Here is a 25,309-nt window from a genome sequence, read left to right on the forward strand (position 1 = left end):
AGCAGGATAATGCACCATATCAAAAAGCTCGAATCATTTCAAATTGGTCTCTTTGACATGACAATGAGTTCACTGTACTAAAATGGCCCCCACAGTCACCAGATCTCAACCCAATAGAGCATCTTTGGGATGTGGTGGAACGGGAGTTCGTGCCCTGGATGTGCATCCCACGAATCTTCATCAACTGCAAGATGCTATCCTATCAATATGGGCCAGCATTTCTAAAGAATGCTTTCAGTGCCTTGTTGAATCAATGCCACTTAGAATTAAGGCAGTTCTGAAGGCGAAAGGGGGTCAAACACAGTATTAGTATGGTGTTCCTAATAATCCTTATAGGTGAGTACACTTGAAATGCTGATAGAGGAATTACAGCTGAAACATCTCATAATGTACCTCAAACTGATCACTGAGAAACAACCTTGCTCGAGTTGTCCATGCAATGGAGGTTCGGGTTGAATAACTAGTTCTTCCAATGCTTCATCATCAGACTCTTGCTCGGATTGATATGGTAAAATCAACGTCATTATCACTGTCTATAGAGTGTGTACAAGCACTGAGCTTTAGGAAGCATCCGGAGCTAAAGTACAGTACTGGTAATTTAACGCGCTGTAATCAGTAGACCAATCAGAACAGACTGGACCATCTGCCCAATCAGAGCAGAGTAGACCAGTCACAACCGACTGGCCATCTGGTCAGTTAGCGTAGAGTAGCTTGCGAAAAGGGATTTGGAGAGATTTCGAGAATTCATTGAGTCGTTTGAACATTGTGGTGATATATCATGAGAAAATTAAACTGACGTTTGTTTTTTGACCTTTGATGCATGTATAACTGTTTTAGGAGACCTCCAAAACTAAATTAGATCCTTTAAAATAGCATAATAGGTGCACTTTAATATAACTCTGAATGTGTTCGGCTGAAAGGCAAGTGGTATACAATTAGGAAGGCTTCAGGAAATCGTAAATTATACGATAATTACATTTTTGGGTGAAATGCTCCTTTACTTTAACTAATGATAACAAATGAAAACATCTTAAGTTAAAGTTAAACGTACCTTCAAGTAAGTTTCCTAAGCTATTAAAGCAACTTCTCAACAAAAAATCCTCTGGTGTTGGAGCTAAAAGTTGTTTAATGCGTTCAATATTCAAAACTATTTTTTATTGGCAGGGTGAATTCTTACTGTGGCACATTACTGCTGTTACAGCCTTGAGGAACCCAAAATCTGGAAGAGATTTCGAGCTAATGTCTTAATACAGGTTAACGGCTAAGTTTAGAATTGGCAGTTTTCTGAAAAACATTTTGTTACCTCATGTTGGCCTTCTGAACAGCAACGCCCTAAATGTAGTTTGGCGAAGTGAAGCTCATTTCCCCAAAGATGCTGAGGCCCTTTAACTGCCTTCTAGCTATGAAAAAAGGTTCAGTCGTTGCCTAATTCTTCTTTGAGCTTCTCTACACTCACAAGCAATCCAGATTACACCAGGGCGAGCATTTTTTCAGGGCAAGTGTTCGCTGCATCATACAAAACGAAATGTGTAAAGCTGTGGAGACGTGTGCGCCTGCCCTCATTGTGTCAGGCTGTTGTATGTTATCTGCGGAGAGGCGAGAGATTCAACAACAGCTTTAATTTCAGGGAATAAGAGGGAAACATGGGAAAAGGAGAGAAGCGGGTTTTGGGGATCTATTTGCATTTCAAGTGCAACTTTGAAAAGGTAACATGCTGCTTGTCTAATGGGCGATTCTTCGTTCTCGAATGTTTTAAGTCATTAAACTGCTGTAGAACAGTGAGAACTGAATTAGCTACTGAAAACAAGCATCCTATGATGCTTTGCTGCCCTTTTTTTCTGGGTTAAAGACACGGTTAAATAATTCAGTCTGTTTTCCGGGAAGACAAATATGTAAATTTTAAAATGTTTCTAAGTTGTAAACAAAACATATATTATTGTGGTACGTTTTACAAGAAAATACTATTTCAGTGGAATGTGTTAATTGCTGTAATTATTTGCGAAATTTTCTAGCGATTTCCGAGTGCAAAAAGTTTAAAAGTAAATCCTACACCTTTGTGTGTGTGTGTGTGTGTGTGTGTGTGTGTGTGTGTGTGTGTGTGTGTGTGTGTGTGTGTGTGTGTGTGTGTGTGTGTGTGTGTGCGTGCTTGATAAAATTTGTTTTTAACTGGAGGTAAAATGTTCAGACTTAGTGCCCTCCTCTAATATTGGCACCCTTGGTAAATATGAGCAATGTAATAAATAATAAATAAATCTGCATGGTTTATCCTTTTGATAATTCATATAAAAATGTAAACATTTGAACCTTTTATTGATTTAAAAGAACTGAAAGTGGTGGGTAAATCACATTATCACACATTTGTTGGCCAGAATTATTGGCACCCCTAGAAATTATTATGAGTAAAAAATATATATTCCCATTTATGTTTAAGTTTTTCTTAGCACATCAGGGTGACTATGAGCATGAAACTGTCCAGCCATGACTTCCTGTTCCACATGAGTATAAATATGAGGAAACACAAAAGCCACAAAATTCCCTTAATCACTCATCACAATGAGTACTCTCCAATGATCACAGAGGGAGAATCACATAGATTAGTTGAGTTTTGGGGTCAGAAAACCAATAAGAAAATTGAACAAACAGCCCCTATATCACCACATGTTGTTTGGGAGGATTTCAAGAAAAATCCTCCTCGCTCATCCAAAAACAACGACTTGAACTTCAGGTGGGGCCGCATTCTGTGGTCCGATGAAACTAAAGAAAGAGTTTTTGGGCAGCAAGCTAAAATTTCCCCATGTCCATGTCCCATATCCATGTCCATGGATAAAAAAAAAACTTCCCCATGTCCATGGTTAAAAATACCACTGGATTTTTAATTTTGTGGGCCTTTTTTTTTTTTTTGCTGGAGGTCCTAGACATCTTGTTCAGACACATGGCATCATGGATTCTAAGCAAATACCAACAGATAAAAAATCTAAACCTGGTGGCCTCTGTTAGAAATATTATAATGGGCTGTGGCTGGATCTTCCATCATAACAATGATCGAAAACAAACATCAAAATCAACATGGAGTTTAACTCCTCCTGTTCGGGCCGCCCGCTCTAAAGCAAGTCTCGAATCCGGGTCTGTCGGCATGAGTCAGACACTCTAACAAGGAGGCTAAAGGCTGCAACCTCTAGTGTCAGTTGCTAGAGCGTCTCTTGAGGTCAGAGTGAGTCAGTGACTACTAGCTGGCCTCTGTTAAATGAGCACAGAATTAAGCTTCTGCCATGACCATCCCAGTCCCCTGACCGGAACCCTACAGAAAATTAGTGGGGTGAAATGAAGAGGAAAAAGCTCAAACATGGTGTTCTCCACACTCATCAGGAATTTTAGGAGAAGACTCAGAGCTGTTATCTTGGCAAAAGGACGTTGCAATAATTGGGTGCTAATAATTGCGGCCAGTGTAAATTAGAGAAAAACATTCATTTCATAATGAGATTTTCCACCCACTTTCAATTACTTCAATGAAAGGTTAGAATTGTGTGAAGAATAAAAGGCACATAACAATGCAGATTATCTTTGCTCTCATTCATCAAGGGTGCCAATTTTAGTGGATGGCACTGTACGAGTTTGTAATATGCATTCATGCAACTTTTGGCAGTTATATATAGGCAGTAAATATAGGCAGTTTGTACATTTTTTTCAAGATTTATTTTTGTTGTTAATTTTTCACTGTCAGAAAAAAATAACAGATAAAACTAAGTTATCTGTAAGCATCAAATTTAGCTGAAAATCGCTGTATCTATTACTTTGATGGCCTTAAAACCTTAAAACTTCAAAGCTGTTTAAACTACTTCCTAGCCAGGTTTTTTTAATCCAACATCAAAGTTGGTCTTAATTAACTTTTTTTTAATCTAGTTTCCTGTTGTTATTTTAAAAACACCTTATTTGTGATTTAAAAAAAGATAAAATGTTTAATTTAAAAAAATAAATAATAATAAATACCTTAAAAACTCTATATTTTCCGATGGGGCAAGTAATAACGACATTTTGAAAAAAAAATCATTTTAAAAATGATCATTCCAGCTTTATTGAAGCTAACATTTATTCTTATCATCATTTTTGTTAGATATTGTTCCTATAATCAACAACTGCTACATTTTCAGTCATATAAAGGGCCATAACTATTTTTGTAATGTTTAATCATTTATAGTTAAACTAAACAGTGTCCAGTCCCTTAAACTGTTAATAATCCAATATATCAGATATTCTTCTGTAAAAGTCCTTTGCAATTGCATCATTACCATAGCAAAATGTTAACTTATTCTCAGCTAAACCAGAAAGGTTGACATTATTTGTGGGACCTATAAACTGGCACTTGAAAGAAAATCCATGAATCGATATTATATGTTTTGATTGGCATTTATTTATCTTTTCCATCATCAAAGAACCTCAAATAAGAGTCATTATCAAAGATGTAATGTTCATTTAATAGTCTCTATGTTATGGCTACTATTTTATTTGAGGAAAAAACAACAAACGCACAAAGAAACGTATCTGTAATCACCCAGCTCTGGTTTATCTTGTATTCTGCCCCAGTTCTCTATATCCAGTATGTTTGTTTTATTCTTTGATGGATGGCGGATTATTTGATGAATAATCCTCAACCACATCAAACGTTTCCATCAAGGTAAGAGAATTGTGCTGAATATCACATTAGATATGAAAACTGGATCTGGCGCACCAATAAATCCAAATAACATCTCAACTTCCCAGATAACGTATATTTCAGGAGTGTTGTGTAACAGATTGGAGAACCTAGATTACTTTAGACAAGAAATTAGTCTTAATAACTGATGACCAGGATGCGAGAGGAATTTAATGATACTCTGATGAAGAACTTTGCTGTTTTACTGGTTGCAGTTTGTGTAAAGTGTATCTTTATGGGCTTACAGCCATTTTAGACCCAAACACCCCTTGAAATGATTAATAAAAAACATTAATGATATTGCACCTGATTGTAATTAATCGTTGCTATTTGGTATATTTTGGAGCTAATTTAACCTGTTAACTGTCACCCCCCCATTTGAAAATATACATTATAACTCACTATCCAAACTTAAATGGTTACAATTCAAGAATGCTTTGTAATATAGACATACATTTGGTCTCATTCTAAAGAAGACAGTCAGCAGATTATTGCTCAAGTGTCACTTCAAAAAATTAAAGTATTAAAAAGTTATAAAAGTTTAAATTTACCGTACATCAAATATACTCTATTAGATATTTAATATTTTGTATAAAATATATGTTACAAAAATATTTGTACTCTAAAATTACTATCAAATAAAAGCCATATGTCTAATCAATTTGTTTTCCAAACTTGAAGTTAATATCACAAAAATGTAAGTACCCATGAGATTTTGTTTAGGCGCTGTACCACAAATAGACACCGGGTGTTATTGAAATCCCATAGATTTTTGTTTATGCAAACTCCTGTATCAAATGTATATATTTTTGTCCAAATATCACAACCTTTCTGACGATATATGTTTTGTCAAGAATAGAAAAGGTTTTTATTATAAAGTAATGAAATAAATGCTATAATATGAAACAAGAAGATGCCCACTAGGGGAGGAGCCTGCTAGAAGAATTTAGAGCTCAGTTTCCATGGTAAGACAAGGTCCGATTTCAAAACGATTTTCACAGGATGAATCTTGAATTCGTAAACTTTGATATATAGTTTGTCAACAATAGATCAGGATAATTATAGGATAATATAAAATATATAAAAACATGCAGTGGCAAATGGGCCCACCGGTGTTACCATCACAGTTAACTCTTTCCCTGCCAAACACAGAATTTCCCGTTATTTGTGAGAAAACACTTCAAGGCCAAAAACAGAATTTTCTGGGTTTCTGCGTTTTCACTGTCAGACGCTAGGGGGTGCTATTACGCATCTCCTGAATGAGTACAGAATCTCCTGATCAAAACACAACCGAGTAAGACGCAGTAAAACAAGCGATCATTTAACAACATATGAATCAAAACTATCTAATGTTACTGAATGCAATGTGGACCCAGGATGAGCTACACTGTAAAAAAATATTTAGAAAAAAAGTTACCTGGTTGCCTTAAAATTTTGAGTTCATTGAAATTACATTTTTGAGTTAATACAATGAAATTTTTTTGCGATTCGTCAACCTTTATTAAAATATTATTAAAAGATTTTGTAAGTGTATTGTGTAATTTTGTGTTTTATATGTGATGACGCAGTGAAACATGCCAAATAGTGCTATTTTCAAGATTTATCAAATTTTTTATGTGGTTCAGAAAGAAGAAGAAGAAAACTAAAAACTATACGATACAAGTGATTTAAGGGATCGCAATAACCCAAACAAAAAACAAACAAAAAGAAAAACAAACAAGATTTGGTTCTCACAACATATGTATTTGTTCCCTCTTTTAAAGTGGGCACCGTTCAAACAATGGAACAAATTAATAAAACAAGGCCATGAATTCATAAATTGCGGGAATTCATTCTTAATTTGTGGCGACAATATGTATTTTTTCTTTCACATGTCATGCAATTGAGTATGCACAATTAAACATTTAATTTCAACCATTACGAAATAAAAACCTCTAATATCAGCCATTATGGTATCAATATATTTTGGATTTATAATTAAAATGTCTTCTTCTTTTGTGTATATGGCTAATTGACCAGTTGTATATAGCTAAATGTTAACCAATGCTAATACAAATCTTGGTAAACATCCGAACTATTATTATGACCATTAGTGTGTATTAAATGGTTACATGCTAACATATAACATAAGCTATAGACTGTGAAATTAAGCAGTTTTAAGATTAATCATTCAGTGATCTAGCTTAGCATCCTGCTAACAAAGTATTTTAATTTAGTCTGCATCAAACTAAGAACGAGTCATTGTCTATTTCAAGCAACCCATACTAGCATATTAGCTTAGCATAGGCCTTGTTTAGACCTGAAACTAAGAAACGCTTTGGTCGATTGAATCATTAGTGGACGCTGCTAAATACAGGCGTCTAAAACGTTTTGGGCTTGTCCACTTTCGACCGCTTTCAGATGTAGAAAATACATTTGACCGGATTGCTTCTGTAGTGTAAAACATCTCAAGGTGTAAAGAGGGCCACTCTGTTAGCACAAAATTCTAGCTTAGCCTGTATCAAACAATTTTATTTCATGGGGTCTTTAAAAGATTCATGCATCCTGTTTTCGAGTCATTATTAGTATACTCCGATACCTTCAAGAAGGTTCCAGCGATTCTAACAATCCTCTTTGGTCAATTGGTTTGTATGTGTCTAAATTTGGTACTCAAAATGTTTTCAGTTTTATAAACTGTATGTAAATAATGTACCCGTTGCAGATCTTTTCTAAATTCCTGGAATACGAGAGACTGATATACAGAGGCAGATGGAGGGAAAGAGGTTTTATTAGTCATTTGTGTCAGAGGGGCATGTTAGATCGTAAGGGAGCATTTTGTAGCAGGAGCGGTCTTGGTGTCATTGTTAGTATCTGTCTGAAAGGAGTCCTGGGGGAGACCAGCTATAAGGATAGAGAAGCATTAAGAGTTCCTTTCACTTGAAATTAAAAGGCCAAGCCTAACGCCTGAAAAACAACCCCTATACCAAAATTTACATTTGGCACAATGCAGTGAGGCAAGTACTCCCTTGGCAACCGCCAAACCCAGACTCATCCATCGGATTTCCAGACAGACAAGGGTGATTGGTCACTCCAGAGGACATGTCTCCACTAATCTAGAGTCTAATAGTGGTGTGCTTTACACCACTGCTTCCCATGCTTTGCATTGCACTTGGTGATATAAGGATGCAGCTGCTTGGCCATGGAAACACATTCCATAAAGCTTTCTATGCACTGTTCTTGAGCTAATCTGAAGTTTGGAGGTCTGTAGCTATTGACTCTGCAGAAAGTTGGTGACTTCTGAGACACTATGTGTCTCAGTATGCGCTGACCCCACTGTGTGATTTTACAAGACCTAACACTTTTTGGCTGAGTTGCTGTTGTTCCCATTCGCTTCCACTTTGTTATAATGCCACTAACAGTTGACCGTGGAATATTTAGTAGTGAGGAAATTTCACAAACTGACTTATTGCAGAGGTGGCAACCTATTACAGTACCACACTTGAATTCACTGAGCGAATGTTTGTAGAAGCAGTCTGCATATCTAGGTGCTTGATTTTATACACCTGTGGCCATGGACGTGATTATAACCTGAATTAAATGATTTGGAGGGGTGTCCCAGTACTTTTGGAAATATAGTGTACCTTACAGAACTTAGTCATACTATTTGATGTGACCATGTTCATTTTATATTAATTACAAAGATATTTTAAAAGAATCCATTATTTGTCCAAAAATGCATATTTTTTATTAATAAAAATTGACCATAATTTAATTTATAATACAATATGTTGCAAATTGCTAGCCTAGAAATATAGACACACCCTAGCGGCAGCAAATTTAATTTGCCCGCAAGTGTCGTCTAGGAACTCTCAATACACGTCTGAGCTGTATTCCTCAGAATCTGGATGGGCCAATCACATCGTGTATAGAGTCGGCGGGCGGGGCCATAATGATGACGGCCGAGTTGCGTTTGCGTGCTTCTAGTAAACACAGAAACTGGCGAACGGCAGCGGTCTTTCGAATCAGCTTTGACCGCGATCCTGGAAGACTTTGAGTTCAGCTTTTCTCTGAGAAAAGAACAAAGAACGGCACTGAAGTCATTCTTAAAAAGGGAAGATGTGTTCGGAGTTTAGCCGACCGGATACGGCGAATGTTTAATCTATCAACAAGCTCCGTTTCACCTTCGTTGCTCTGGTTGGTTGTAGCGCTATCCTATCGCGTGCAGAGGGAGTTTGAAAGACAACCGTTTATCCCGCCCCTCGGATTGCGCCCTGTCTATGGTGAGTTTCCAGACCAAACATCTTGATGTGGGTCTGGCTTGTCAGGCTAGCAAATTGCAGTTGCACTGAGAAAATACAGAATTGATCTCTGTGGATCAACCCTGTTATCCTGCAATATTTGTCCCTCTTAAAATAATCGTTTGATCTTTCCGAAATTGTAAGTCTTTTTGACCATGTTTTAAACCAAAGTATGTGTTTTTTTTTACAGTCTTGACCAGCATTTTAGAATAATTGCACTTTTAATGGACTTCTTAAGCTTTAAAGTTCAACTTTGTTACACAAAAGGTTTTGTTTTACTTTACAACTTTGTTTACTTTACAGTTGTGCATTAATAACTGACATTTTTGAATTTTTTTCTTACAATTCTGACTTTTTATTTCGCAATTGTGAGTTTACATGACATCTGGAAAGTATTCACAATGCTTCAATTTTTCCACATTTTATGTTACAGCCTCATTCCAAAATGGATTCATTTTATTTTATTAAAAAATATAAAAAATAAAATGTACATAAGTATTCACAGCCTTTGCCATCACACTCTAAATTGAGCTCAGGTGCATCCTGTTTCCACTGATCATCCTTGAAATGTTTCTACAACTTGATTGGAGTCCACCTGTGTTAAATTCAGTGGATTGGACATGATTTGGAAAGGCACACACCTGTCTATATAAGGTCTCACAGTTAAAAGTGCATCAGAGCACAAACCAAGCCATTAAGTCCAAGGAATTGTCTGTAGAGCCCAGAGACAGGATTGTATCTAGGCACAGATCTGGGGAAACATTTCTGCAGCATTAAAGGTCCCAATGAGCACAGTGGCCTTCCTAATCCGTGAATGAAAGAAGTTTGGAACCATCAAGTCTCTTCCTAGAGCTGACTGTCCGGCCAAACTGAGTAATCGGGGATGAACAGCCTTAGACCGGGAGGTGATCAAGATCCTGATGGTCACTCTGACAGAGCTCCAGCATTTCTCTGGAGAGAGGAGATAACCTTCCAGAATAACAACCATCTCTGCAGCTCTCCATCAATCAGGCCTGTATGGTAGAGTGTCCAGACAGAAGCCACTCCTTAGTAAAAAGCACATGAACGCCATGGTGTTTGACAAAAGGTACCTGAAGGACTCTCAGACCATGAGAAACTAAATTATCAGGTCTCATGAAACAAAGATTTAACTCTTTGGCCTAAAGGGTAAGTACCATGTCTGGAGGATACCAGGCACCGCTCATCACCTGGCCAATACCATCCCAACAGTGAAGCATTGTGGTGGCAGCATAATGCTGTGGGGATGTTTTCAACAGCAGGAACTTGGAGACTAGTCAGGATTGATTGAAAGATGAATGCAGCAATGTACAGATACATCCTTGATGAAAACCAGGATCAAGTTTCACCTTCCAACAGGACACAAGTCAACGACCCTAAGCACACAGCCAAGATAACAAAGGATTGGCTACGGGAAAACTCTTTGAATGTCCTTGAGTGGTCCACCCAGAGCTCAGACTTGAATCCGATTGAACATTTCTGGAGAAATCTGAAAATGGCTCTGCACTGACGCTCCCCATCAAACCTGATGGAGCTTGAGAGGTTCTGCAAAGAAGAATGAGAGAAAATGCCCAAAAATATGTGTGCCAAGTTTGTAGCACAATACTCAAAAATACTTGAGGCTGTAATTGGTGCCAAAGGTGCTTCAACAAAGTATTGAGAAATGTCTGCGATTACTTAGTATTGTGATATTTTTTTGCAGTTGTGAGTTTATTTTTATTTTGCAATTCTGACTTTTTTCCCTCAGAACTGTGAGATATAATCCTGCAATTGCAAATTATAAAGTCAAATTCTGAGGAACAAAGGTCCGAATTGCAAGGTAAAAAGTCGCAAATTATCGTATTTATTTTTTATTCAGTTGCGGGATTATCAGCATATCGACAAAAATACTATATTATGCATCTTTAGTTAAATGTTATTACACAAATCTTCCTGTAAAATGTATTTATTACAATGTGATAGTACCTGAATTTAAACCATTTATCTATAATTAAGTATGGACGTTCAAACTTTGGGCGTTCAAACTACATTTTATTTCATCACTTTACAGCAGCAACAGTATAATTTTTTTTCAATTATTAGATCAAGAACTACTTACTCCAAGTGACAACTGCACATATTGAGTATATAGTTTACTTCATAATTTATAAGATTGGAAAACCATTGAGGAACCGTCCCTGATACTCTGAGCCTGAGGTGGGATTTTTTTTTTTTTTTTTTGAAAGTTCAGCAGTAACCTTTCAAGTGAAATGAAAAGAATTGACATTTGAATGTGCTTTTTCCAAAAACAATAACCTGAAGATAACAGAAAAGACATCCGCTCCAAAGCGTTTTTAGCTGTCTTTTACATCCAACAGAATGAATTCCTCATTCAGCACAAAGATTTACATCCATGCGAAGCAAATCAAAGGAGAAACCAAAAAATATGTAGGGGAGGAGGCACTGTATAGCCCCACACGACAAAAAGACAGCTTAGAGTTAGGGGAGAGAGAGTGTGTGTGTCCCTAATGCGAGTGTGTGAGAGAGACTAAACACACACACACAGCGCTGAACCGTGTGACCAGACAGGGGGGCGCTTCTGTTGCTGCATTTCTGTCTCTCGGTTAGTGTGTGTGTGTATGTGTGTTTGAATCAAGCACGCCAACATGCTCTGTGGGCTACGGAGAGAAGTGAAGACCAGTTTTGGTGAGAATTGCTCTTTATTGAATTCATCATTGATTGTAAAATACAAGTGGATCCTTTAGTTTTATAATAGAGATGTGTGTGTGTGTGTGTGTGAATTCTCAGTTGAGAAATCTGACAAACGTGAGGTGAAGTTAGCCAAAGTTTGCTTTCGAGGTGGTCAGTTTAATCTTGTTATTTGGACTGGGTTGGTTCTTCATGAGGTTTTGCCTAATGAAGGACATTCAGGAATAGGAAGGCTGACACTGAACATATGTTGTATAGTGTGTTCTTGCAGATATTGTCCATTTTACACATACTGATATTTTTTTTCCATTTGCTGTAATTGTATAAATGACATTTTACCTTTTAAATAATGTGTACTACCACAAAGTACCAGTATTACCATGGCTTTTCAGATATAATACAATGGTAAACCCTCCGAATAAGTCTAAAACAATTCATATTTCACCCCAAATTTGAAAGAAAGGAACTAGACAAATGATAATGATAACTAGAGTTATCACTATAATGCAGAACATAATATAATGTCATTTATAATAGTTTGTCAATTATGCCTTTAATGTATTCAGATTTTAATAATAATAATAATAATAATAAATAGATATATGTTTAATATTATTACTTTAGAAAAGAGTAAAACATCGAAATTCAGAGCAAAATATTGTAGATTTTTGTGAAAATAATGTCACAAAATGCCTTAAAACAGACTTATTTTTCTTTAAGCAAAATATATATATATATATTTTTTTTTCTTTTTAGTTTTTAGGGTGAAATTTGACTTCCATGTGTTATCATAAACATTACTGGATGTAGATAATTACTTTTTAAAAGTAAATTGGAGTATCATGTTTTAAATGTCATTTGGATATGGTAATCATCCCGTACCATGGTATATGAGTACCATGATTCCATCATTGTACTACATTTCCACTTTGTGAAAGGATTGTGTGATGTGTACAAATTCTTAAAGCTGCTGTTACTATGGCAATAAAGGGTCTTAAATATTAAATGCATGAAGCTGTCTCTCTCCGTGTGTGTACATTGTAATTGCTGTTTCATACGTTCAGATCGGCATACAGTAACATGTATGTTGAATCCCCCTGTGATCTGTTTTTGCTGCTTATGAATGACAGTGTTTGGAGATGAAACCATATTTATGGGCTCAGTTGAGCGAGTCAGGGGACGCTGATCTAATGAAGAGGAGCAGAGGAAGCCGTCACGCAACAGAGCTCAGTCTAATGTTCTCCCAGCGGGGACCAGACGATTGTGTGTGTGTGTGTGTGTGTGTGTGTGTGTGTGTGTGTTAGTAATGATGCTTAGACACTAGCTGAGATTGAGAGATCTTATCGTCCATAAGCATGCGTTGCTTTTCTGTACCTGAGCTGAAGCAAGTGTTTTCAATCCTATAATCCTGTGAACAAATACAATCCTGTAAAACATCTGCATTAGAATCTGATGTTTTACACACCTAAAAATAATCGTCATTGGCATTGAATCGATGGACATCCTTTACCGTCCATAGAATCTTTCCATTCCACAAAAGAATCTTTATATTATTAACATGTTCTTCACACTAAGAATGAACTGTTCACTGAATGGTTCCAAAAATGGCTCTTTTATGGTATTTTACCAAAACGTTTGGAATTTTTATTTTTAGGAGTGATGGACTTACAGCTATATCTTCGCATCTTTTGCTGTCTTTTGTCTTTGAGTTTCTTAGAGCTTTGAGTTTCTGAGTTAGAGGCGTATCAGTGAAAAAACATGAAAACAGTAACTGTATTTTATTGAAATTACATATTTTTTTAAATCGAAAATAGCTAAATTGTATAAACAAAATATGGCACTGTTTTAAAACATTTGATTGAACCCAATAATGATATACAGATTAAGATTGAATAATTAATAATTTATGTTCTGGTTGTAGAACACACCATTGGTTGAAATAATCAACACATTTGGGGCTTTGCGGTGCGCATCAAGAACCTTCCTCAGTAAAGAAATGTTAACCTTTTAATTAAAGGGTTACTTCAGCGATTAGCATATGGCTTTGTATCAGTAGAACCCCTGGAGTATTTTCAAATGATTGTGCTCATATCCTAGCCTGACAAGCCAGACCCACATCAAGATGTTTGGTCTGGAAACTCACCATAGACAGGGCTCAATCCGAGGGGCGGGATAAACGGTTGTCTTTCAAACTCCCTCTGCACGCGATAGGATAGCGCTACACCAACCAGAGCAACGACGGTGAAGGGGAGCTCGCTGACTGATTAAACATTCGCCGTCTCCGGTCGGCTAAACTCCAAACACATCTTCCCTTTTTAAGAATGACTTCAGTGCCGCTCTTTGTTCTTTTCTCAGAGAAAAGCTTAACTCCAAGTCTTCCAGAGTCGCGGTCAAAGCTGATTCGAAAGACCGCCGCCGTTCGCCAGTTTCTGTGTTACTAGAAGCACGCAAACGCAACTCGGCCATCGTCATTATGGCCCCACCCGCCGACTCTATACAAGATGTGATTGGCCCGTCCAGATTCTGAGGAATACAGCTCAGATAGGAATTGAGAGTTGCTAGACCACACTTGCGGGCAAATTAAATTTGCTGCCGCTAGGGTGCGTCTAGATTTCTAGGCTACTCATATCCCCCTGAGACAAGAGATTTATGTATTTTATTTCTAGAAAAAAATCAGATTTTTTTGGCCTGAGGCTAAAGACTACAGCCAGCAGAGGGAGCCATTTCCACATGTTTTCAACCCGCATGGGGGATGGGATCAAACTCACAGCTCAGCTCGCAGCTGCAGGCATTCATGGAGACGCTATGCGGAGCAAAGTGAGTGTTTCAACTTCTTAAATGAATTCCTATGAAAGTTAAGCTTCCAAAGGCATGAACTGAAAATGCGCCAGACTGAACACACGCTGTGAATGCTTGCCGCAAGCGCGGTCGTGTTTACCTCAGCTCTCATCACGAGTGCTCATCAGCTCATTCATGATGGTGAATGTAATCTGACTCCTGCAGCGTTTGTGCTGTGACGTTCCCTCAGCAGCTTAATCACATTATATTCAGGGTTTCCGTGGGGTCATAAAAAGTCATACATTTAAAAATAAGAATTTAAGGCCATAAAAAGTCATAAAAACGTCTGGATTTGGATAAAAACAAATGTAAGGCCTGAAAGGTCTTAAATTCACTGAAGCACATTGCTTTCTAGGTCTTAAATAATGTTAAACAGGTCTTAATTTTCCTACGTCCGTGTAACGCTACCTCATTGAAACTCTATCGCCTCCCGCGGCGTTGATGTTCTTTCTTTCGCTAGTTCCAACTGTTGTTCGCTGTATTACAACTAGAAATTTATTGAACCCAATAACAATATTGTACAATTATGATTAAATATTGCAATTTGGCTTACAGGACCCTTAAAAATCGATTGAAATCGTGAAAAAGCAAAAAACAAACAAAAAACAAACAGTTAAAAAAGCTGAATTTTTTTGTACATCACCATTTTACTCCCATCAATGTGAATTAAATGCACCTGACTAAATCGACAACATTTTCAACCCCATAAAAAATGTGGTCATTCACAACAACAGCATTTTGGGGCCTAAAAATGCATTTAAGAGTGCAAGTTTTATAAATGATACCGTTATCGTCTCCGTGTAAACTATAAAAACGTGAATTTGTGAAAACATGATGTCGTTTATTATGTGTTCAGGCTTGTATGTTTCTTTAGTACTATTGCCACCTACTGGCCTGGCATCAATAATACAGCATTTTTAGTCGGTTTCGCAGATCCGTGTGAACAGGGATCATTCTAAAAACATTGACCTCTATATACGAAAAAAGCAAAGTAAAAACTTTTCCGTTTTAGTACATTGTCATGTAAAAATACTCCTCAATTGTGACTTCTCAGCTCATAAATTTGCAAATACAGTACAAACTATTCATTGCATAGCTATTCATTCTCGCATCTTTTATATATTCGTTTGTCTTTGAGTTTCTTCAGGCCTTGAGTTTCTGAGTTAATGGCATGTGAGTGAGAAAACATGGTGGACGCAATGGATGCAGCGACTGTATTGATGGTAAATTGGTTGAAATTATTATTATTTTTTAATTCAAAATAAACTAGCTAAATCATCTGAACAAAATACAACAATATTGTACAGTTATGATGGAAAATTACACCTTTATAAAGTGGATAAAAACAAAGCAAAACATTTTTTTTTTATAATATTATTTTGCAGAACATTTTTAGAACTTAAAATAATTAAGTAATTTTGGGCTTTGCACTGTGCATCATTAACCTTCCTCATCACGAAACTTTAAATTTGTAAAAAAAAAAAAAAAAAATTAAAAACACATAATTACTGTACTTTTATTTTACCATTATGCTCTTTTAATTAAAACATGTACATTTTAGGAAATCGAGCATCCTAACAGCGAGCTAGCTTTTTCTGTCTGAAAAACACAACATTTTATTGAACCCTATAATAATGTTGTACAATTATGATTAAATATAAAACATTTTGGCTTACAGCACCTTTATAAATTAAACAAAATCATGAAAAATCCAAAACACGCCTGATTAGCATTTTTAGTATTGTAGAAGTAGAGTTTAAAAAGCTGTATTTTTTTTTTGTACCTCACAATTTTATTTGTAAGGATGCACAACACCGTTTTCAACTAAAACCGTGAAACTTTTTATGCGCTTTGGCCGTTTATTTACACAACGATGCCATTTTGGGGGCCTGAAAATGCAAACATTTTATAACGGGATTCAAATTGCAAGTTTTTGAAAATGATAACGTTATTGTTTCCGTGTAAACTACAAAAACGTGAATTTGTGAAAACGTGACGTCATATGCATGTGTATTACATGTTCAGTCTATAGGCACGTAGTGTTTCTTTACAAAGTGATATTGCCACCTACTGGCCTGGCATGAATAATACAGCATTTTTTGTCGTTTTCGCAGATCTGTGTGAACAGGAATCGTTCTGACAACGCTGTCGTCTGTATACGAAAAATGCTAAGGAAAAAATACAATTGTCATCTCAGACTTATCCTGACACCTAGTTGTGTGGATGCCTCATCACGCAAAATCAATAGTTTGCAGTATAATCGATGCCATTGTAGAAATACTTGATTCACAGTCATCCATCATAACAGCGAGCTTTAGCAAGATAAAGCTATTTTCTTTTTGGCTTGTCATGAGATCTCAAAATGGCCGCCACCATTAAGAAAGACCAATTCTTTTTAAACATTTTTTCTAGCCTTTTCAGTTTTGTTTATATATATATATATATATATATATATATATATATATATATATATATATATATATATATATATATATATATATATATATATATTATATAAATAGAAACTTTATCTCATGTGTATGTGGTCTTATAATTATTATGTGGTCTTATAAATATTATACTAAGATACTATTTATTTCTGTAATTTAAGTCAAATTGATAGACCCACCCCAAAACCACACCATTGGTTGAAAAAAATAATCAACATCAAATCCTAAATAACAGAGTTTTGCTAAATTTACTCACCATTTTAAAAATCAAATCATGACAAAACACATATGGTTGCAAAGGTCAGACACTCACGGCTCCATATTTGGACACTGTTTTGTGAGGTGATTGACAGAAATGTTTTAATTTATGCAGGAGAAGGCATCAAACATTTCAATAGATGGAGATACATTTTGCTCATATCAACTTCCAATTTAACATATGGCTTTGATTTTAAAGCAATTTTAGAGTCCAGGTCATTTGTAACATATATATTTTGAATAAAATAGCATGTTTAGTAGATTTGATTTACAGTAAACTTCAAACTTCTATCATTATTTTTCTCTGTTTTTTTTTTTTTTTTTTTATCTTCTCTGACACACACTTACTAAGCGCTTGTGTTGTATTGTTATGTTCTTATAATCCAAACTCTTACATTTTTCGAAATAGCACATCCTAATAATGAGATTTATTTTTTCAGTCATATGAAGCCCAACATTTGATTGAACCCAATAACAGTGAATATCCATGATAACTGCAATCAAATAATCCATCTTTAAGCATCTCCACTTGAACAAACAGCGATTACGCCAACAGCCTCCAACGCCCACACAGTGGTTTTCCGAAACGTATAATGTGGAAGAGCACAGCGTCCTCCTTTGCTGTCTTTCCTGTGACTAATCTCTCATTTACGTCGCTGGCATTTTGAAACCGCTCATTATACTAATTGTGCCTTGTTTGTCCAGATGCAGCTTTGCTTGTTCCATTGAGTTGAAATTCAGATGAAAGTAAGTTATAGCGATGGAAGGTGGACTAGGTGTAATTATATGTTTCTGAAGTATAACTCTTTAAATAATCATGGGCGTAATCATTGCATATTTGTAGTGCTCTGGCAAGTAATGACAAGTTTGATGTGAAAAGATGAAGCGAGTGTTGAACGTGCCCTGAATTAGAACGATTTGTCTTTCCAAGCACCTCAACTCTTTGCTCAGTTAATAGTCTTTCCTTAGAATAAGAATCTCCTGGTGAATATGAAACAAGCTTTGTGCCAAGGATAGTGTTTTGTGTATCATAAAAGCTCTGTGAATTAATAGGCCTACGTCTGTCACTTAAATTAGTATTCAGCTTGGTTTTCAATCTCGCAAAATACAACACTGAATTGTAGAGCCGATATTAACACGACAGGGGTTTGCTTGTACCTATCTGGCCATCTACTAGGCTATGTCCTGATGACAGGTTGTTAGTCTGTCTGTTTAAATTGGCTGTGAATTATGGTCATGTCTCGAGGGTGGGAATGTATTACATCTCCCGGTGTGAGCTGGAGACAGCCAGAAGGAGGGGTCGGGGGTTAACGTGCTGAAATTTGTTCGCTGTTAAACTTCCTACACCCCTGTTGTCAGACGAATAGCCCAAGCTGTCTAACATCACCTTATAACGGTCATGAAAACGGCATCTGCATCTTACATTTTTGCCAGGGCAATTTAAACTGTTCCTTTGGAGATTTAGCATTGTAAAAATATCCTGCCAAATGAAATGGGTTTCACTGGTTCTTAAAATAAGGGAGAAAACATGTCCCGCCATTTTACCAGCGGTTCGTTTTGAAGTTAGCACCATTTCCACTTTGTTCAATCAAAGATGATCGACTGACATTAAATATAACCATAGATTAATATATTTGAGCATTTTTCAACAGAGCAATCTAAAATACGTCCTTGAACAGCTGTTTTGAATCAGTGGTCCAATAAATGCGAAATACAAATCCGCAACAAGTTCCTAAACTATACTTGCAATTGAAGGTTTGATGTTAGCATGAAGCTAACAAAGTGGTACTCTAATAGGAATAAATATGTAAAACACCGCCAGGGTTTTTTGAACATTTTAACAAAAATGTAATAGCCCAGAGAAGATTTAGTTTTATGAATATCTGAGCCTATCATGCAACATCTGTCACATGCCTGTCCCATCTTGTGTGCACATGTGGGTTTTGTAAGTATGGCCATTGTGCTTTTGTCATTGTCTGAGCCCTCCCCCCTTGTTATCTAATTAGTGTTTGGTTTCTCCCACCTGTGTTCCCTCGGTCCCTGCCTCATTTGTTCCCTTTTATAAGCTCCTGGTGTTTGTCAGTCTTTGTCGGATCGGCGTACTGTCTACGTCTCCTGTTCCCCCATGACTTCTGTTGGTATGGTTATTGAGTTTTTGGTTTTATGTTTATTATGTGTTTTGCCCCCTTGTGGGTGTTTTGTTTAGGATTTATGTTTTATTTTATAATAAATTAGCATTTTTCTGCACTTGAGTCCTCACACTGGTTTTCCTTTGTTTGTGACGTAACTATCAAAGAAAGAGCGGACTCTTTTCTTTTAAACGAACAAAAAAAGTTTTATTCTAGCTTCATGCATTCCTTTTTTATCAACACTTGAATATGGGTAAGTTTTATTAAACAAACGCAACACTTTTTTTTAAAAATCCCGTTTTTGTGAAAGACTAGATCCAGATCAGATTCAGAGCTCTGATCAAACACAGATGGAGTAGATCGAGTCCATTAACACCCCTAATACTTGTAGAGACCTGTAGCTCATCCTGGGTCAAAATTGCATTCCGTGACATTAGATAGTTTTGATTTATATTGTAACATTTATATGATTTTTAATGATGATCACTTTATTTTGCATATCTGCTTGCATATGATCACTTGTTTTACTGCGTCTTCCTTCAGTACTCATTCAGAAGATGCGTAATAGCGCCCCTCTATCGTCTGACAGTGAAAACACGGAAAATTCCGTTTTTGGCAGGGAAGCGTTTTCTCATAAATAACAGAAAATTCTATGTTTGGCGGGGGAAGCGTTAAATTAATATAGGAACAAAACCATCCTTCTCATGAAGCGCACATCGACGCAGTGCCTTAAAAAATGTTATAGCTCACAGAAATATTGGCTAAATTGATTCTATGTTGCATGTTAACATATTGCTTAGCTGACAATGTGGTACAATGAGCTCATGTAGCCCACACAAATACTGAGCAAATTGATTCCAGTACTGTCTGAAGTTAACATCAACATCAAGTTCACATCAAAATGAAAATTTCCTGATATTTTAATCACCCCCATCACATCCAAGGTGTTCATGTCTCTCTTTCTTCAGTCAAAAAGAAATTACCTCTTTTTTTTGGAGGAAAATCCAGAATTTTTCTCCACATAATGGAATTTGAAGGCAACCAATGGGTTGAAGGTCCAAATCAATGCAGTTTCAAAGTGCTTCGGAGGCTCTTCGCGATCCCAGACGAGGAATACAGTCTTATCTAGCGAAACCATCTGTCGTTTTCAGTAATAAGTAAACATTTATATACTTTTTAACCTAAATTGTTCATCTTGCTCCGCTCTGCAACACATCACGGATGATGTAATCACGTCGAAATCGGAAATCTTGGATGAGATGGGGGTGAGTAAAGTATCAGGAAATAAGTAAATTAATCCTTTGATAGCACACAAACACCTATTGTGTAAATAGTGAGACAAAACTGTCCTTCTTATCTCAGTGCTCTAAAAATTCATAGCAAAATTTGGCTTAATTGATTCTAGCTATTTTGCATGTTAGCATGTTGCTAAGCTAACAATGTGGTACACAAATACTGGGTCAGAGCTGGAATATAACAGAGTACATTTACTTGAGTACAGTATTTAAGTACAATTTTGAGGGATCTGTACTTTACTCGAGTATCATTTTCAGGGTTTACTCATGACATGACTTTACTCATGAGTAAAGTACATTTGAGAGGCAAATATTGTACTCTCTACTACACTAAATTTCTGTCCATAACCGTACATACCCGTTACATTACCCGTTACTACTTAAAAAAAAAAAATAAAAAATAAAAAAAAACATTCTTGGAAACCCTAAATTTGTTGTTTCCCTCTCAAACGCGATTGGATTGTGCAGGCACCACTGATTTGGACGGCCTAACAGCAATAAGCTCTAGCTTTCCGACAAATTCAACTCCATGGTCAGATTTAAATAAGAGACGAAACAATGGATGAAGACGCAGCAGGTCCATCTGGGAATGTGCCGACCCGTGATGTTCTTGAGTATGTGTGTGTTTAACACAGTCAGGTTTAAATGTGGCTGCAAAACATCCATTAAAACTCTAGCAGAGGGTTGTCAGAGCGTTGCCATTTTGCTTTTGCCTTGTGGGCAAGTGAGAAATGTTAAATAAAGCGACATGTTAAAAAGATGAAAATGACTTGATTTTACTTTCAATTCCTTTTATATTCTCCAAGGTATTAACATTTTTCATAACTCCATGTAGTTTATGCACATAATGTAAGCACTGTGGCAATAGTAATGCAATATTTAGAAAATGTACTCTTGATATTCAAGTACTTTTAAAAACAAGTACTTCAGTACTTTTACTTAAGTAGACATCTGACAGTAGTACTTTTACTTGTACTTGAGTAAAACTTAGCAAGGGGTGTCTGTAAGATGTGTACTCTGTCCGCCTCTGTACTGGGTAAATATTGAGACATGAGACTCAACTCTCAGTATGGTTTGATGCTAGCTTATTGCTACGCTAACAACGTAGTATTCTATAAATACAGAGCACATACAAATATCAGGTGAACTTTTATAATGTTTATTGCTACTTTTCAGTATTGCATTGTCCACCATTGGATGAATGTTTTGCAATGCAGTCTGAGATTGACTATAATAAAAACAAGCAATCCTGCTTGTAATTTAGCTAAAAACAACCATGAGCTTGCCACCTACATTTTGGAATAGGGACCTGCCAAGTGTTGTCTTGTAGGCAGCACACTAGGTTTTGTAACGGATCAAAAATCTTCACTATTCTTCACTGCAATTCTAATTAGCATGTTTGCTTTGAAAGCCATCTTATTTGTTTAGTCAAAAGCACGTCCAATGCATATTTAAAAGGAACAGCTGTGCACACATGAAAGGATGTGATTGGCAGCTGTGAGGCTTAATGGCGTACTTTAAAACACCGGTTTGGGTTAATGTACCTGTAAATATTGCTAAGCGCTATTGCCTTACATTAAACAAATGGATACCGGTATTTAAAACAAAACAGTGCTTTCATACGCAATTAACCCTTATACCGAGTACACTTCCATCAGGATTTTAGCCTCAGAATGCTTCAAGAAAGCAGATAATGGCAAGGTTTGGATCATTAACTACGGAATGAAGGGACGGAATAAGTATTGTATTATACTTATTCAAGGAACGTCCCTCTGGATTGCTGAACTTAAAATGACCCTAAACCCAAATCATCCGAAAAACGTTCAGTCCCAGTTCGTTCATGGTCAGAAACCCTGCGAAATTCCTTTACCGCAGTGCTCTGTACCCATAATCCCTAGGAACATGAAATATGTCTTCCTGTGCATAATGACAATGTGGCACCGCTCATAGGGCACACTGCACAGAGTTCCCAGCGTGGTGTTTGTGCAGATGTGCTTTGATCTGAAATGCTAGTTCCTACTCACCTCCACATGGTTTCAAAGAACATTTATTTCAGAGGCCTAGACATAAGGGTGGTGAAACCTTGCTGCCGTGATGTTCCAGAACACACACGCCCCCGCCGGTATGGTTTCAGCTCCCTGAGAGTGTCTCTGAACACGACCCTGGATGATTATGGTGGTTAGCCCTGACAGTGTTTTAAGCCTTTTCCAGTAGGTTTAAACAACAGTGTGCTGCTATTTCATAGTCTTGACATATACGGGTGTTAGCAGTCAGTTTCTTCTTTTCTTTTCTTTTCGTTTCTTTTCTTTTTAAATTATATTTCTGGCCTTTTCCAGTTATGGTTTTCTTCTACAAAACTACCATGGCTACAGTAGTAAAAACCATGTAGTTACTATGGCTTTACTATAAAAAGAATGGTTCCTTTTATGGTTACTATGGTTTTACTAGAAAACTATAATTAAACCAAGGTTATCGTAGTAAAAACCACTATGGCTTTACTACAAAAACAATGGTTAATTTTGTAGTTACTATGGTTTTACTACAAAAAAAAAAAAAAAGGGTAAACCATGGTTACTACAAAAAAAAAAAAAAAACATGGTTAATTTGTAGTTACTATGGCTTTACTGCAAAAACTACGGTTAAACCATAGTTACTACATAAAAAAATAAAAAAACATGGTTAATTTCCGTAAGGGCAATGCTTTGTCAGAAATAATGTGAAGAATTTGATATGCTGATATATGGTGTAGATATGGTTTAAAGGCCCGTTCACACTAAAAACAATTACTATAATCATCCGTGTTTCCCTTTTAGTTAAGACTTGGGAGTGGTACTCTGTGTGTTTCCACCACAAGGTCTAAACAAATCCTGGGTAAAAATGTCCCCCTCTAAATGTTCCTACTCGTGAGGTAGTACTTTTTCAAAGCTCAGGAACTTTTGGGGGTGGGACTTGGGCACCATTTTGTAAATTCTGTTGCGTTGCTTGGAGTGAGAGTTGTTTGCTATTCAAATCAATAATGGAGTATGACAGATGGGCCGACGATGAGGTTGAGGCTTTATTAAGTTTATATGCGAACTGAAAAGTCGCGCGCAGTCCATTCCTCTTCACCATTCTTTAGACCATGATGGAAATGCAGACAGCAACAGGTCTGGTGGAAAATGTTCCTGGAAAAAAAGTTCATGGGATACATTTTTCGGGTCATTTTGGTGGAAATGGGGCTATAGTGGCCTTTACCCTGGAGGAACCTTTTTATAGTTTCATAGTGCCTATAACCATTGGCAAAAGTACCCGTTTTTTTTGGTGTGGGATTGATTTTAGCTATTGTAACGCTTTTGGGGGAAACGAAATTAGCTCCTACTTCAGAGTTGGATCTAATCCATAATAGGAACTACCAGTGATGTAAGTGTACATTGATTGGCCAAACTAGTAGTGTTTAATGTTTTCATATGCTAGTTTAGAACAGTTTCTGTTATGTTATTTTTTTATTTTTATTTTTTTTTTGTAGGGTTACCATCATGGTTTCGAGTGGAGCATGAGTTTAGTTTGAGAACAGATATATGTTTAATGTATTATATTGCTGTCCATATCCAGCAAGTGCTATGCTATGCTAATGCTACCAAAGCATTTTGTAAACAATAAGCAAGGTGGTATTTATTGAATTAACTAGTTAAAGGGTTACTTCACCCAAAAATGAAAATGCTGCCAATAATAACTTACCCTAATGTCGTTCGACACCCGTAAGACCTCCGTTCATCTTCGGAACACAGTTTAAGATATTTTATATTTAGTCCGAGAGCTTCCTGTTCCTCCATTGAATGTATGTACGGTAAACTGTCCCTTTCCAGAAAGGGAATAAAAACATCATCAAATTAGTCCAATGGGACATCAGTTGGTTAGTTAGAATCTCTTGAAGCATTGAAAATAAATTTTGGTCCAAAAATAACAAAAACTACGACTTAATTCAGCATTCTCTTCTCTTCCGCATTTGTTTTCAAACCTCAAACAAAGATTTGAACCATTATGAATCAGCGGATTGATTCATGATTCTGATCACCAATGTCACGTGATTTCAGCAGTTTGACACGTGATCTGAATGTTAGTTTTGCGCCATATTGTTACCTTGCATCATTAATCAACCAAAGGCGAAGTCATGTGATCGATTGTACCATGTACAAGAAAAGCCTTTGTATGTAAATGTGTTTGTGGGTGCGCATTCAGTTTGCAAGATTAGTTACTATCATGTGCGTGCATTTTGTTGGTGTTTCTTGGAAAGTTTGAATGTGTTAGTATCTTTGTGAATGTGTGTTTTTGCAATCAGTGTGTGAAGCACATATCACCCAAGTTGCAGGTTTCTTTCCTGGGCAAAGCTTCTAGCTGTTTGGTGCAGATAATGGGGAGTAATTACGGAAGGACATGTGGAGTTTAAACAATGAGAGACTTGAGCTCTCTCAGATTATAGCTACCGTATCTTCAGTTTAATTAGAGCCATTCATTTGAGCAGTTTACTTCACTGAAAAAGTCACTAAAGGGGGTTCTTGCTGAATAGCCTGCATCCACAATAGACTTTGAATAGTTAAAAAAATTGTGTATCATAATCTGTATATTGTAATATGGTTTTGTTCTTTAATGTGCATTAATTAGTGATGCTTTCTAATGTATATACAGT

General features: G+C 36.5%; 1 protein-coding gene across 8 annotated transcripts in view; it reads left to right on the top strand.

The window, feature by feature from the left end:
- grip2b (glutamate receptor interacting protein 2b) overlaps nucleotides 1-25,309 on the top strand; it is a 298,092-nt gene that overhangs the window by 176,166 nt on the left and 96,617 nt on the right. The window contains exon 1 of one of the 8 annotated variants that reach the window (XM_067416287.1): nucleotides 11,542-11,670. The exons of the other annotated variants lie outside the window; for them this stretch is intronic. Coding sequence (XP_067272388.1) covers nucleotides 11,631-11,670 — 40 coding nt within the window. The 5' untranslated portion in view covers nucleotides 11,542-11,630. Of the gene's footprint in view, nucleotides 1-11,541; nucleotides 11,671-25,309 lie in introns of those variants that run through there. 8 annotated transcript variants of the gene reach the window in all.

This window comes from Pseudorasbora parva, chromosome 14 (assembly GCF_024679245.1).
Source record: "Pseudorasbora parva isolate DD20220531a chromosome 14, ASM2467924v1, whole genome shotgun sequence".
NCBI classification, from domain to species: domain Eukaryota; kingdom Metazoa; phylum Chordata; class Actinopteri; order Cypriniformes; family Gobionidae; genus Pseudorasbora; species Pseudorasbora parva.